General features: G+C 35.3%; 2 protein-coding genes across 2 annotated transcripts; both read left to right on the top strand.

Moving 5' to 3' along the window:
• Positions 1 to 3,698: 3,698 nt before the first annotated feature.
• Positions 3,699 to 5,938, top strand: LOC140149894 (uncharacterized). The gene is given in 4 exon segments (XM_072171913.1): positions 3,699 to 4,179; positions 4,488 to 5,183; positions 5,186 to 5,337; positions 5,691 to 5,938. Coding segments are annotated over 4 exon segments (1,476 nt in total). The 5' UTR covers positions 3,699 to 3,752; the 3' UTR covers positions 5,892 to 5,938.
• Positions 5,939 to 9,672: 3,734 nt separating this feature from the next.
• LOC140149893 (uncharacterized) lies at positions 9,673 to 11,988 on the top strand. Its single transcript, XM_072171912.1, has 3 exons — positions 9,673 to 10,172; positions 10,511 to 11,358; positions 11,708 to 11,988. The coding sequence occupies exons 1-3, from the start codon at positions 9,737 to 9,739 to the stop codon at positions 11,906 to 11,908; spliced, it is 1,485 nt and encodes a 494-aa protein (XP_072028013.1). The 5' UTR covers positions 9,673 to 9,736; the 3' UTR covers positions 11,909 to 11,988.
• The last annotated feature ends 531 nt before the right edge of the window (positions 11,989 to 12,519 follow it).

The following is a 12,519-nucleotide window of genomic DNA, read 5'->3' as shown; positions in this document are numbered from 1 at the left end:
TTGTGTAAGGTAACGTGAGAACCAAAATAAATAAACATTCCTTTAAAAGGATGTGCAATACCAAAGTCGACCACGTTTTGGTTGGGATATTATATATAGGGGGTATGCAATGCTAGCAAGATATATGTGACGTGTCATGTCAAAAGGAGACACTTTTGGGCAGGATCGTAAATGGAGAAATAGCCAAAAATCTGCCCGGGGGAGATTTTTTGTGATGATATTAATGTTTAAAATATTGTCTGATAGTTTCAGACCAGAATATAACTGGCATCTTGTATTTTTTGAGACATTTTTCTAGGTAATTCCTACTGTCAACATTGTCAATAATATTTTTAAAGGCCGATATCTCAATTTCCAATTTTATGATACCATAACTTACGAACTCAATATCTTCGCTTAGGAATGTCCGATTTCAGTGGGGAAAACAGCATTGTGGAGCGAAATATCTCTATATTTAAGATATGTAAAAACCTCAAAATTGATAACCTGCCCAAAAGTGTCTCCTTTTGACATGACACGTCACATATAGGCTATTGATTTGTATGTGTGAGAACACCTGCAGAAATTGTAAATCTTGTGTATGGAGAATAGTAAGGATTTCTATTTGATGTTATATCATGATGGTAGCATTAGATGCTAAGGAGAGCCAGTTTGAGCATTACTTTTCGTTGGGAAGACGGTACTTTTTGGTAGGGATAGAGGCAATTAGTGTTTTGGGTATGTGTGTATTATTATTTCTCAGAAAAGTAAATTAAGAGGACGGTAATGAAATAAAATGTGCATTGCATAGCTTGAAGATGAGGGTGTTATTTCTCAAACTTCTGCTTGTGAAAGAGGAGTATGTATACCCGTGTATTGAAGAACAGTGACAGTGGCGTAAGCAAGGGGCAGTAATAAGACGTTTTTCCCTCTTAACCTCCATCCCACCAATACCCCCAACACCCACATCCCCACCCACCCCCATAGGATACTGGTCGTCTTAATATTTAAGATTCTAGGTCTTTTCCCAGCAAACACAAAACGTTTTCGACATTATTCGAAAAGGTTGCCAGAAAACGTTTTAATGTCGGGTTATATAAAGGGTATAAAACGTTTTCATAACAGTCACAAACATTTTGGTAACCTCCAACAAATATTCTAACATAATGTTACTTAAATGTTGACAAAATATTTGGCAAAAAATGTTTGCAGAAAAATATTTTACAATAACATTTTGAAAACATTTTAAAAACAGTTTTGTAGTGTGTTTTCATACATAACTTTTTAAAACGTTTTCATGACCTTTATATAACCCACACTTTTGGGGCGCACTTTCGGGGGCGCATAGTAGCTCATTTTATTTTCTTCTCAAAGAACGTACGTCGCATATTAACCCTCAATCCTTCTTTTGCTCTCGCTGTCACAAAAACCTTAAATATGACCGTACTGATATCTATGTATATCAGTATTTTCGACTATATTTATAAATACGTATTTATAAATACGCACGTGATCACCTCGCACCTCTGCGCTGTCATAACAGCTTGTACAGTAAGTCTCGGAATGACCTTCTACATAGCGGGTGGCCTTCCTGTACATTTGAATGCAAAGGCGGTAAACAACGCGAGACTACTGTGCAGCAAAATTGTCTGTTTTGTTCAACTTTGTGATTATATTGTTTCCGGTGATAAATATTTTTTCCGTCGGCAAGTACTGTAAAATGTTTTTGATAACATCTGTGATATTACAAATATAATTTTACAATTCTATTTATATTTAAATTTGATGATATTTATCCAAAGAGTTCCTATCCTTTTCAATGGCATGATGATTTCGTCACGCTTGCTAGTCTTGGTATGTCGTGCCCATGGGTCACGTGCGTATTTATAAATATGTATTTATAAATGTAGTCGAAGGTATATAGCTGTATATGTATACGTGGTCATTTGCAAGTATAAGAGGTATGAAAGTGGTTTGTCCAGAAGTGTGCTTAGTAGGTTTGTAAGTGTGGTCCCAAAGATTTGATAGTTATTTTAAAATGGTTAAGACGTGGGGGTTTGAGGAGAGCTGAGCCGGTCGATGTTTTTTTTTATCAAAACCACATGTTTGGCAGGTGTTGCCTGTGCTGCTTGTTTTTGTTCAAACATGCAGTGTGAGCCCCGAATGTGAGTCAGATAGGTTAGGAATAGACTAGATCCTTCAGTCCTCGAATACTTACGAAGGAATGTGGTTAAAAATAGGCGCCGCCACTAGAGGCCAAAAAGATTCAGGCTAGGTTGGGAACGCCACTGGTCTTTGAAGGTTTTGAAGTCCACATTAGTTTTAACAAAGCTTGTCAGTACTTTTAACATGTTTTAACTTTCCATTTTCTATAATCGCTATGTTCTACCCAGCAAACACAAAACGTTTACGACATCATTCCCAAAAGGTTACAACAGGTTGTCAGAAAACGTTTAAATGTCGGGTTATATAAAGGGTACATTAATGGTATAAAACGTTTTCATAACATTAAATAACATTTGTTGGTAATCTACTGCACAGCAAACACAAATGTTTTACAGAAAACATTTAAATGTCGGGTTGTATAAAGGGTATAAAAACGTTTTAATAACATTCCAAAAACATTTTTGAAAACTTGGTACAAATCATTCTAAACATAATGTTATAAAAAAAAAAAAAAAATATTTTGCAAAAAATGTTTGCCCAAAATATTTACAATAACGTTTTTAAAATGTTTTCACGACCTTTATATAACCCGATATTTAAATGTTATTAAAACGTTTTGTAAAAAACATTTTTTTAAGAACATTTCTGTGTTTACTGGGGCAAATATTTTAACATAATGTTATTTAAGTGTTGACAAAATATTTGGCCAAAAATGTTTGCAAAAATAGTTTACAATGACATTTCGAAAAAGTTTAAATATATTGTTGTAGTGTGTTTGCATACAAAACGTTTTAAAACGATTTCATGACCTTTATAACCCGATATTTTAATGTTATTAAAATGTTTTTACCTCAACCAAAACCCAAACTATAACTTATTTAAAACGTTTGAAAAACGTTTTTGTGTTTGCTGGGTATCAGCTCCAACCCTTATTATATTAAAGGTGTTGGCAGTCCATTCTCTCAAAGCTGGCCGTGTTCATATTTTTACGTCACTGTAGTTTCTAGGTCAAATCTGTCTCAATCGAAGGAACTCACCCATTACAGTTGGTTTTTGCGGAATATCAATTTTAAACGACTTATTTTCTCAAAAAAGCAGTCGTTTTCATTGTCCTCATAATATTAGCTTGCGCATGATATGATGTTGTCCGAGCAATATATATGACCTTTAAAAAGCTATCGCCGGATTTCGTTTGGTGTTAGCGATAAGCCTCCATTTATATGCACTGTTTCCTTAGTTTTGACGTGTGAATGAAATTATTCTTACGTCATTCGCGATGGACATTCTGACCAATGGGGATTCGTTTTATATATGTTGCTTCGATAAGGACTTATCGTTCATTGGTTTAGAACCAGTCGCCCGTCGCAATTTACCTTTAATAGTCACGTGCTAGATAATAAATATGCAAACATACCGAAACCGCAATTTATCATTAACTCTACTTATCAGTTTCGAACAGACCATTATTATTAGCAGTTGAGAGTAAAGTTCTAAAGTATTAATAAATTCACGTATAATATATTCGTTCGCAATAACACGAGGATATAAATTACAAAGCTGTGTCTGATGAAATCTTTTCACACACAACAGAAATAAGCATAAGTATTATGTTCCGTCTGAAACAAAGAACCTTTCGTCTTGTCGATAACACAGACACGGTACCTATTTTGTCGACACGAAGTAATGATACCCATGGGAAACATTGGCCACGTATTTACTGGTTAGTGTTGAAGATCCTGTGTCTTCTGAACGGTCGAAAAATAGTTTCAACAAGAAAATGTCACCAATGTCGCTTATGTAGACTTGAACGTGAGCGGGAGTCTGCAGGGAACAATGGACCCTTGCCCAACTACCTCTTCCCTGCCGCTCTTTGCTCACCGGCAGGATGGTGTCAGGATGATGAGGAAGATCAACTGCTGGATCAAAACATCAACACAATACTTGAAGATGAGCGAGTTGAGAATTGCGAAGTGTGTGACTCGATGTGGTGGGATGCTGATGGGAAAAGACATGAATACAAAGAGGAGAATATCAGTAGGTTAACATGATTAAATTAATACTTTATGTATCATGTAAACAATAATCCACCAAACGCAGTATATATATTTAAACTTTTGTTAAATAATAATGATAACATTCATTGTCGGGTTACAATCGCATGTCAAAATGTGTTTATAATATTAGTAATATGTTATTCATTATTTTTGGAAACATTACATTTACCAAAATTCGAATCCGGATTCATAACGGTATCAATAAATAAATATGAATGAGTACATTCATTAAATTTCTCCGCATTACATATGACTAACCATTTCAATTACTTTTCCATTCATATGCAGGTGTAGGATGGTGGAATCATCGTGGTAGTATGTATCTATCATTTTTTCTTCTTCTCACTTCTATTGCCTTTCGTCTTTATGATGCCGTGACATACATTGTTAAATGTTGGGGCGACCAAAAGCAGCTGATGAGGCTGTTATCTTATTTCACTTTTCTCTTTAACATCTCTGTTGTCCCTGTCATCTGCTTGGTGGCTAACCTTCGCAACATTCTTCCACGATCTCGAATCAGTACTTTTGCTTGGACATCTGCGCTTCATCCAAGGTACATCGTCAAACGCCTTCAATATCTTCGACCGGAGACATCAACAGCCATCGAGAAACCGTTTCTCTTTGCATGTATAATTTGGCCGTTATTTAATAGCGTTTACCGTGCTTGTATCTATTTTCTGCTCGTCAAATCTTATGATTTACACATTCACATCACGTTGATTACAAATGGTATCGTCGCGGAACTCTGGGGTTGTTTCTGTTATTTGTTGATTCTATTACGCATCTCCATTCGCATCCAATTGGAGCATGACATAACCTTTCTCCGAAAACATCTTGGAAAAGTAGATATCTGTCGCAAACGGTTAGGAGCTTCGGTCGACGAATATGGCAGTCTTAGCAACCTCTGTGCCATATGGATGATGCTTACAATATCAATGGCTTCATTGGGCATTGCAACACACACAAGTTGGAATTATCTTCTCTACAGCGGAAAAATCCCAATGACTCAAACGAAGCTCCACATAAACATCATGATATATGGTCTGAGATACTAATGGTGTTGGTACTTCCGTTGATGGCAGTAGGAGGACTTGATCTGCATCGGATATGGGAAGATTTCCTGACACGAATTTGCGAGGTTATTTGAATGAACAAAATAATCATAATGATTACGATAACAAAACGAAGACGACAATAATAATACTAATGACGACGATGATGATAATGACAATGATGAGGGTCATGATGACGATAATGAAAATTTAAACAATGACGATGATGACGATGACGATGATGATGATGATGATGATGATGATGATGATGATGATGATGATGAAGATGCAGATGCAGATGATGATGATGAGGAGGAGGAGGAGTATTATGACTAATGTGTTTTCCGATGATTTTTTGTATTGTTGTTACTTTTGTTTTATCGTTGCTACTGCTATGTGTTCACATTTTGTAACATCTCGAACCTTGTTCTCGTTACAGATCCGTTGCGACAAACATCATGGTTTCTGGGAGAAGATTGTCAAATTCATCAAACATGAGTTCAACCCTGTTACCAATGTTGTACAATTAACTCTTCTGTTTTCTGTCATCTCATATTATATGGCACTGAAGGTAGAAGACCAGGATGCTAGTTATTGGGGAAATCAAAGAAACGCGACGCGTCTAATTGAACCAACGTAATTCTCAAATGACCGACGTGGATATTTGGAAACTGGAATATTTGAAGTCCCGACAGATGTAGATATATATTATATAAATTTGATTCCGAATACATGTAGGCCTACTTTAAATATTTTAAAAACGTAATGGGTTTTGAGTTTGGTAAAAACATCTTAATGTCGAGTTATATAAAGGTCATGAAAAGTGGACTTACATTGATTTTCCTATACGCAGATATGGGTAATGTTATCTTCACATAAGTCTATAATTATAACCTATTACAAAAATGATACATTCATTTCATCAGTTTAGATTTCACGTAATTACATTATTACAGGTATTAAACTGAAAGGTTCCTTATTTTGACCTCTGACATATCGGGGAAATTGCTGTAAATATTATTAAATAATTTATTATTGTCATAATGTTATCGTCAAATATATTTAAATAATCAATTTATTCAATGATAATGTTTTTTGGGTTTGTTTTTATTCTTGTAAAACATTTTAGAATATATTTTGTACGCATAAAGACCAATTTTTCTGAATTTCAGAGGGCAAAGTGTCCCAAAACTGCAAAAACTGTCCCCCAATGCATTGCAAACTTCCAATGCCGATTTGGCTTATTGACATGCTCCCTGACTCTACATTATGCATTTAGCAAGATATCAATTATACTTAATTCCGTTAATTATTTCGGACAATAGTCGATGTCCAATGCTCTTTAACCTTTTCCCAATGCTTCAATGTATTATGGAATCTACATGTAAACATCTCAAAAAAAGTAACTAACCCCCCTTAAATAATGGCCATTATTCAAAAAGGAAGCAGAATTATTTCTGCGCATTTTGACACCTCATTTGATACGATAGCCCAGAAAACAATAAAACACCGGTTAATCTAATGTAGTGAGGTCCAGATTTTAAAGTTGCACTTACTTACAAATTTTTACAATACAAAAACACTCAGATATCATTACACAGATTTCCTTCCATTACACTGAATGCAAAATCAATAGAATTTACTGCAATTTCAAATCTTGGGTTACATTGATTTAAATGTGCGCTGTGACGTCAATATTTAGTCAATTGCTACAAATGAGGTGTCAAATGTGCAGAAATAAATTCTGCTTTCAACGAATTTTACAGATTTGTAATACAATCACCTGTTTTTGAATAATGGTCATTATTTAAGGGAGGTTAGTTACTTTTTTTAGATGTTTATTATAACTATTAACTGAAGATAATTGTGCCCGTACACCACGAATCAGCCGTAAAGTCGGCCCGGTCAATTTTGTTTTATTTCGTGTTTAGAAAATATGTATCATGAGCTTTAAGATGGTATATCATTTGACTTCAAACAATATCCAGAAGCGGGGTTATGGCTTGTTGAACTCTGCTCCTTCAACAAAATAGTACCTTTTTCGGTTTTACATGTGTCTCTTTTTCCACAATGCTGGTAATAAATATCAAATAGTCATAATTGGCGGTCATTTCAAATCATCCCAAAGTCAACGAGGTTCAGAAATATCTCGTTATTGTTAGTTGTTGATTATACATACCTAGACAAAATACAATGCTTTGTAACCCACCACTTGAACAGGATTTAGCCAAAGCAAACAAAGACTAGAGCTATTTAAGGATTCTATAGAAATAGGTAGAAGACTATTATCCTCTTCAGCAATAGGATTATTGATTGGTTTAATCATTGTTTGACTCACGCTATCAAATGAGAAACATGTCGCAACAAATTGAGGTACCTATGAATACGACCTTCAGGCACATTTTACACTGTTACTCAGAATACAATTTGCCGACTTTACGGCTCATTCGTAGTGTACGGCCACGGAGAATGGCAGATAGGGTAACTATTTTGTTAAGTTTCTATAATGTTCATAATTACATCAGACATATCGAATTGCATTCTGAATACGAAGAATGTCCTGATATCAAATAATTTTGATTTTTTTTTTTTTTTTTAAATACGCAATATAATACAAATTTGATGGTAAATAGTTCAAAATTGATATTTTTGACATTTAACAATCCTCGAAGTAAAATTTATAAATCTAATGATATTAACTTAAAGTAATGTAGCTGGAAGGAAAAGCCGGCGATCATTTGAAATTTTTGACTTGTCGTATTAAAGATATACATTTTTTTCCAAAAAGACCTAAAAATTTGGTAATTGGGGGGGGGGGGATGAACCAATTAAACCTGCACACACTGCCATAAATAAATATAACATTGTGAAAGCAGTATGTATGATAATCAGTAGATAAAACAAAACCAGTTTTGAAGCAAAGCAACATAATAATTATGCAAACAAGCATTTTGGTACCAGAAAGCAGATAAATTATTAAATTGAAAGGTTTCTTATCATTGTTTTCATGCGTTAGTTTTGATTTGTCTATATCTTAATCTCTTGAACACTATGCGTATGTACTATGGAATATTCTATTACAAATCCATACACCCCTAAGGAAGACATGACCTTAATCTCACATACAGGGAGGTGTAGATTTTAAATATAAATTATGTGACGTATCATGTCAAAAGGAGACACTTTTGGGCAGGTTATCAATTTTGAGGTTTTTACATATCTGAAATATAAAGATATTTTGCTCTACAACGCCGTTTTCCCCAACGAAATCGGACATTCCTAAGCGAAGATATTGAGTTCGTAAGTTATGGTATTATAAAATTGGAAATTGAGATATCGGCCTTTAAAAATATTATTGACAATGTTGAGAGTAGGAATTACCTTGTAAAATGTCTCAAAAAATACAAGATGCCAGTTATATTCCGGTCTGAAACTATCAGACAATATTTTAAACATTAACTAAACATTAGAAATTCGCAACAAACCCAAATTGTGAAAAAATCGCCTCGGGCAGATTTTTGGCTATTTCTCCATTTACGATCCTGCCCAAAAGTGTCTCCTTTTGACATGACACGTCACATATAGAGTCACCATTCAGATTTTTATATTCATACTCCCTTTGTGAAAGATTTTCAAAAGGTCATGTCTTCAATAGGGGGTGTGTGAATTTTAATTGGAATAGCCCCATGTGCCTGTTAAAATCCTGCAAAAAAGCATTTCCTTGTATACCCGTATAAAATATTCCTTGTATATAAAATTGTCTATAATTCCAGTTGGGTCTTGGTAAACAGGAAAAGATTCTATTGAATATATTGTTTTGAAATATTTCGTCACCCCGGTCCGTCATGCCTAATTATATTTGAATAATAAATAACTAAATAATTATTAGTTCCGCAATTATCTTGTATCGGAAGGAAATCACCAATATTAATGAAAGGCCAGAAAAAAAAACATTGCACATGACATAACCTATTGTGAGGTTTCATTTATTGTTATTTGGAAAATCCCAGTGAAATTAGCAACTACGATGCAAGTAACTTCCTGGTGTATATATGATGACGTTGTGTCAGATGTTATAGCTGGGGTTATCATCTGCATGATCAGTGTAGGTAACTAGTCCCTACTTTATACTTCCGAGCTTTGCTGGATGCCAGAATAGTGGATTTCTACTTTTACAATGTGCATATTTCAAGGCTTACGTGAACTTGGACAACGTTATACAATCCTGAACGCTTTCTACAAAGTACCGAAACATTAATTTTGTGACATTTACCTGTTTAGAGGATGGTATGAACGGTATATAACATATCATTCTCATTAAGCTTCCTTTAAAGCGATACCAGTGTAATCCACCATTTCCATTTGGGTTCAAACGCGTTGTATTTTGTTTTGTCACATAGTCGCAGCGAGATTTTCATATCTCGGAGTCAATAGCAAACTTGTGGATTTTATTTTCGAAAGACGTAGTTAGATTTGCGTGCTAAAATGTACCAATTCCGGAGAGTTTTGAACAATCATTCTTCAGCAAACAGGCTGGAAATGTTACCTATTCTGTCTTTACAAAATGAATATAAAACATCAACACGAAACTGGCCTAGTACATATTGGTTAGTATTGAAGGTCTTGTGTCTTTTTCATGGTCGTCAAATAGTTACAAAACGGGTTTGTCACTTTTGCCACCTTCGGAAACTTCAGACTGAGCGACGTAATGCAGGGAACACTGGACCCTTACCTAACTACCTCTTCCCTGCCGCTCTTGGTTCACCAACAGGATGGTTGCATGATGATGACGATAATCGACTGAAGGATGGAAACGTGAATGAAATTCCCGAAGATGAGCGAGTTGAGAATTGTGAAGTTTGTGACTCGATGTGGTGGGATGCAGATGGAAAAAGACACCAATATAAAGAGGAGGATATCAGTAGGTTAACCCGATTAATGTATTATAAATAATAACCCACCAAACACAATATATATTTTTATACACCACATACATACATTCTTGTTGTTTGATTGGTTAATACCGCGTCACGTGGCACGAAATAGTTTAACTAGTCTTGAGTTAAAAGGTTGTTCCCATTGCATGGGGAAATAGTAGTAATATGTCCCACTGTTGAAAACATAACTGTCTCGCTGTACGCACTGCTTTAAGCAAGAATGGCGCGCGCCATAGACATGCCGACTCAGTTGTGGCTTGTGTGTAACATTTCAGAAATGTATTTATAACTTACTATTTTGTGTTTCTCAATTGATATGCAGGTGTAGGATGGTGGAATCATCGTGGTAGTATGTATCTATCATTTTTTATTCTTCTCACTTCTATTGCCTTTCTACTATACGATGCCATGGCACACATTATTGAACGTTGGGGCGACCAGAAGCAGCTGATGAGGCTGTTATCATACTTCTCTTTTCTCTTTAACATCTCTGTTGTTCCTGTCATCTGCTTGGTGGCCAACCTTCGCAACATTATCCCACGAACTCGAGTCAGTAGCTTTGCTTGGACATCTGCGCTTCATCCACGGTACATCGTCAAACGCCTTCAATATCTTCGACCGGAGACATCAACAGCCATCAAGAAACCGTTTCTCTTTGCATGTATAATTTGGCCATTATTTAATAGCGTTTACCGTGCTTGTATCTATTTCTTGCTCGTCAGATCTTATGATTTACACATTCACATCACGTTGATTACAAATGGTATCGTCACGGAACTCTGGGGTTGTTTCTGTTATTTGTTGATTATATTACGCATCTCCATTCACATCCAATTGAAGCATGACATAACCTTTCTCCGAAAACATCTTGGAAAAGTAGATATCTGTCGCAAACGATTAGGAGCTTCGATCGACGAATACGGCAGTCTTTGCAACCTCTGTGCCATATGGATGATGCTTACAATATCAATGGCTTCATTGGGCATTGCAACACACACAAGTTGGAATTATCTTCTCTACAGCGGTAAAATCCCCATGAATCAGACAAAACTTCACATTAACATCATGATATGGTCTGAGATACTAATGATGTTGGTACTTCCGTTGATGGCAGTAGGAGGACTTGATCTGCATTGGATATGGGAAGATTTCCTGGCACGAATTTGCGAGGTTATTTGAATATATATAATAACGAAGAAAAACGACGACGATGAGGAGGATAAGGAGGAAGAGAAGCAGGTACCGTAGGATGCAGATAAATGATGATGATGATGATGGTGATGATGATGATGATGATGATGATGATGATGATGATGATGATGATGATGATGATGATGATAATGATGATGATGATGATGATGATGATGATGATAATGATGATGATGATGATGATGATGATATTGTTGTGATTTATACGTTTTTCGGTTGTTATTTTTTACGTTTGTTGTCGCTTTAGTTTATAGGTGCTACTGCTATGTGTTCACATTTTGTAACATCTCAAACCTTGTTTTCATTACAGATCCGTTGCGACAAACATCACGCTTTCTGGGAGAAGATTGTCAAATTCATCAAACATGAGTTCAATCCAGTTACAAATGTTGTACATTTAACTCTTCTGTTTTCTGTCATCTCATATTATATGGCACTGAAGGTGGAAGACCAGGATGCTAGTTATTGGGGAAATCAAAGAAACGCGACGCGTATAATTGAACCAATGTGATTCCCGAATGACCGACACGGAGATTTGGAAACTAGAACATTTGAAGCCCCGACACATGTACATAAATCTGATTCCGAATACGTGTGCTTTAAATTATAAATATTCAGCAAACAGAAAAATGTTTTTAAAATGTTATAAATGTGTTTTGGGTTTGGTCAAAACGTTTTAACATCTTAAGTTCGAGTTATATAAAGGTCAAAGGTCATGAAAAGGTATTCAAAAATATTTTATATGAAAAAAAACACACTGCAACAACATTTTAAAAATGTAAGCAAAATGTTATTGTTTTGAGGGTTTTATGTCCACACTTTTTAAATAACAATATGTTAAAATATTTTGCAGCAAGTTTTCAAACAGTGTTTTTGAACGTTATTTAAATTTTGTTTACCCTTTATATATCATTTATATATATATAACCCGAGATTAAACCTGTTGTATAAACTCATGCTTTAGCTTAGCGGTAAAGACCTCGACTCGTAATCGACGATGTTCCGAATCGTTGGTTCGAGTCCCAGCGAAACCTGTGGACACTTTGTTTCTTCAAAATACATGATCACATTCCGAAATGAGTCACTTCTCGGTAAATCGTGTATCGTATCCTTAAAAGGGCT

The sequence above is a fragment of the Amphiura filiformis genome, chromosome 4 (assembly GCF_039555335.1).
Source record: "Amphiura filiformis chromosome 4, Afil_fr2py, whole genome shotgun sequence".
In the NCBI taxonomy this organism is placed as follows: Eukaryota; Metazoa; Echinodermata; class Ophiuroidea; order Amphilepidida; family Amphiuridae; genus Amphiura; species Amphiura filiformis.
The sequence above is the reverse complement of the archived record's forward strand: the minus strand, read 5'-3'. Positions and strand labels throughout refer to the sequence as shown.

Coding starts and splice junctions, on each gene's coding strand:
- LOC140149893 (XM_072171912.1), top strand. CDS start 9,737: ATGTACCAATTCCGGAGAGTTTTGAACAATCATTCTTCAGCAAACAGG. Junction 10,173..10,510: donor ATATAAAGAGGAGGATATCA/GTAGGTTAACCC, acceptor ATTGATATGCAG/GTGTAGGATGGTGGAATCAT. Junction 11,359..11,707: donor TCCTGGCACGAATTTGCGAG/GTTATTTGAATA, acceptor TTTTCATTACAG/ATCCGTTGCGACAAACATCA.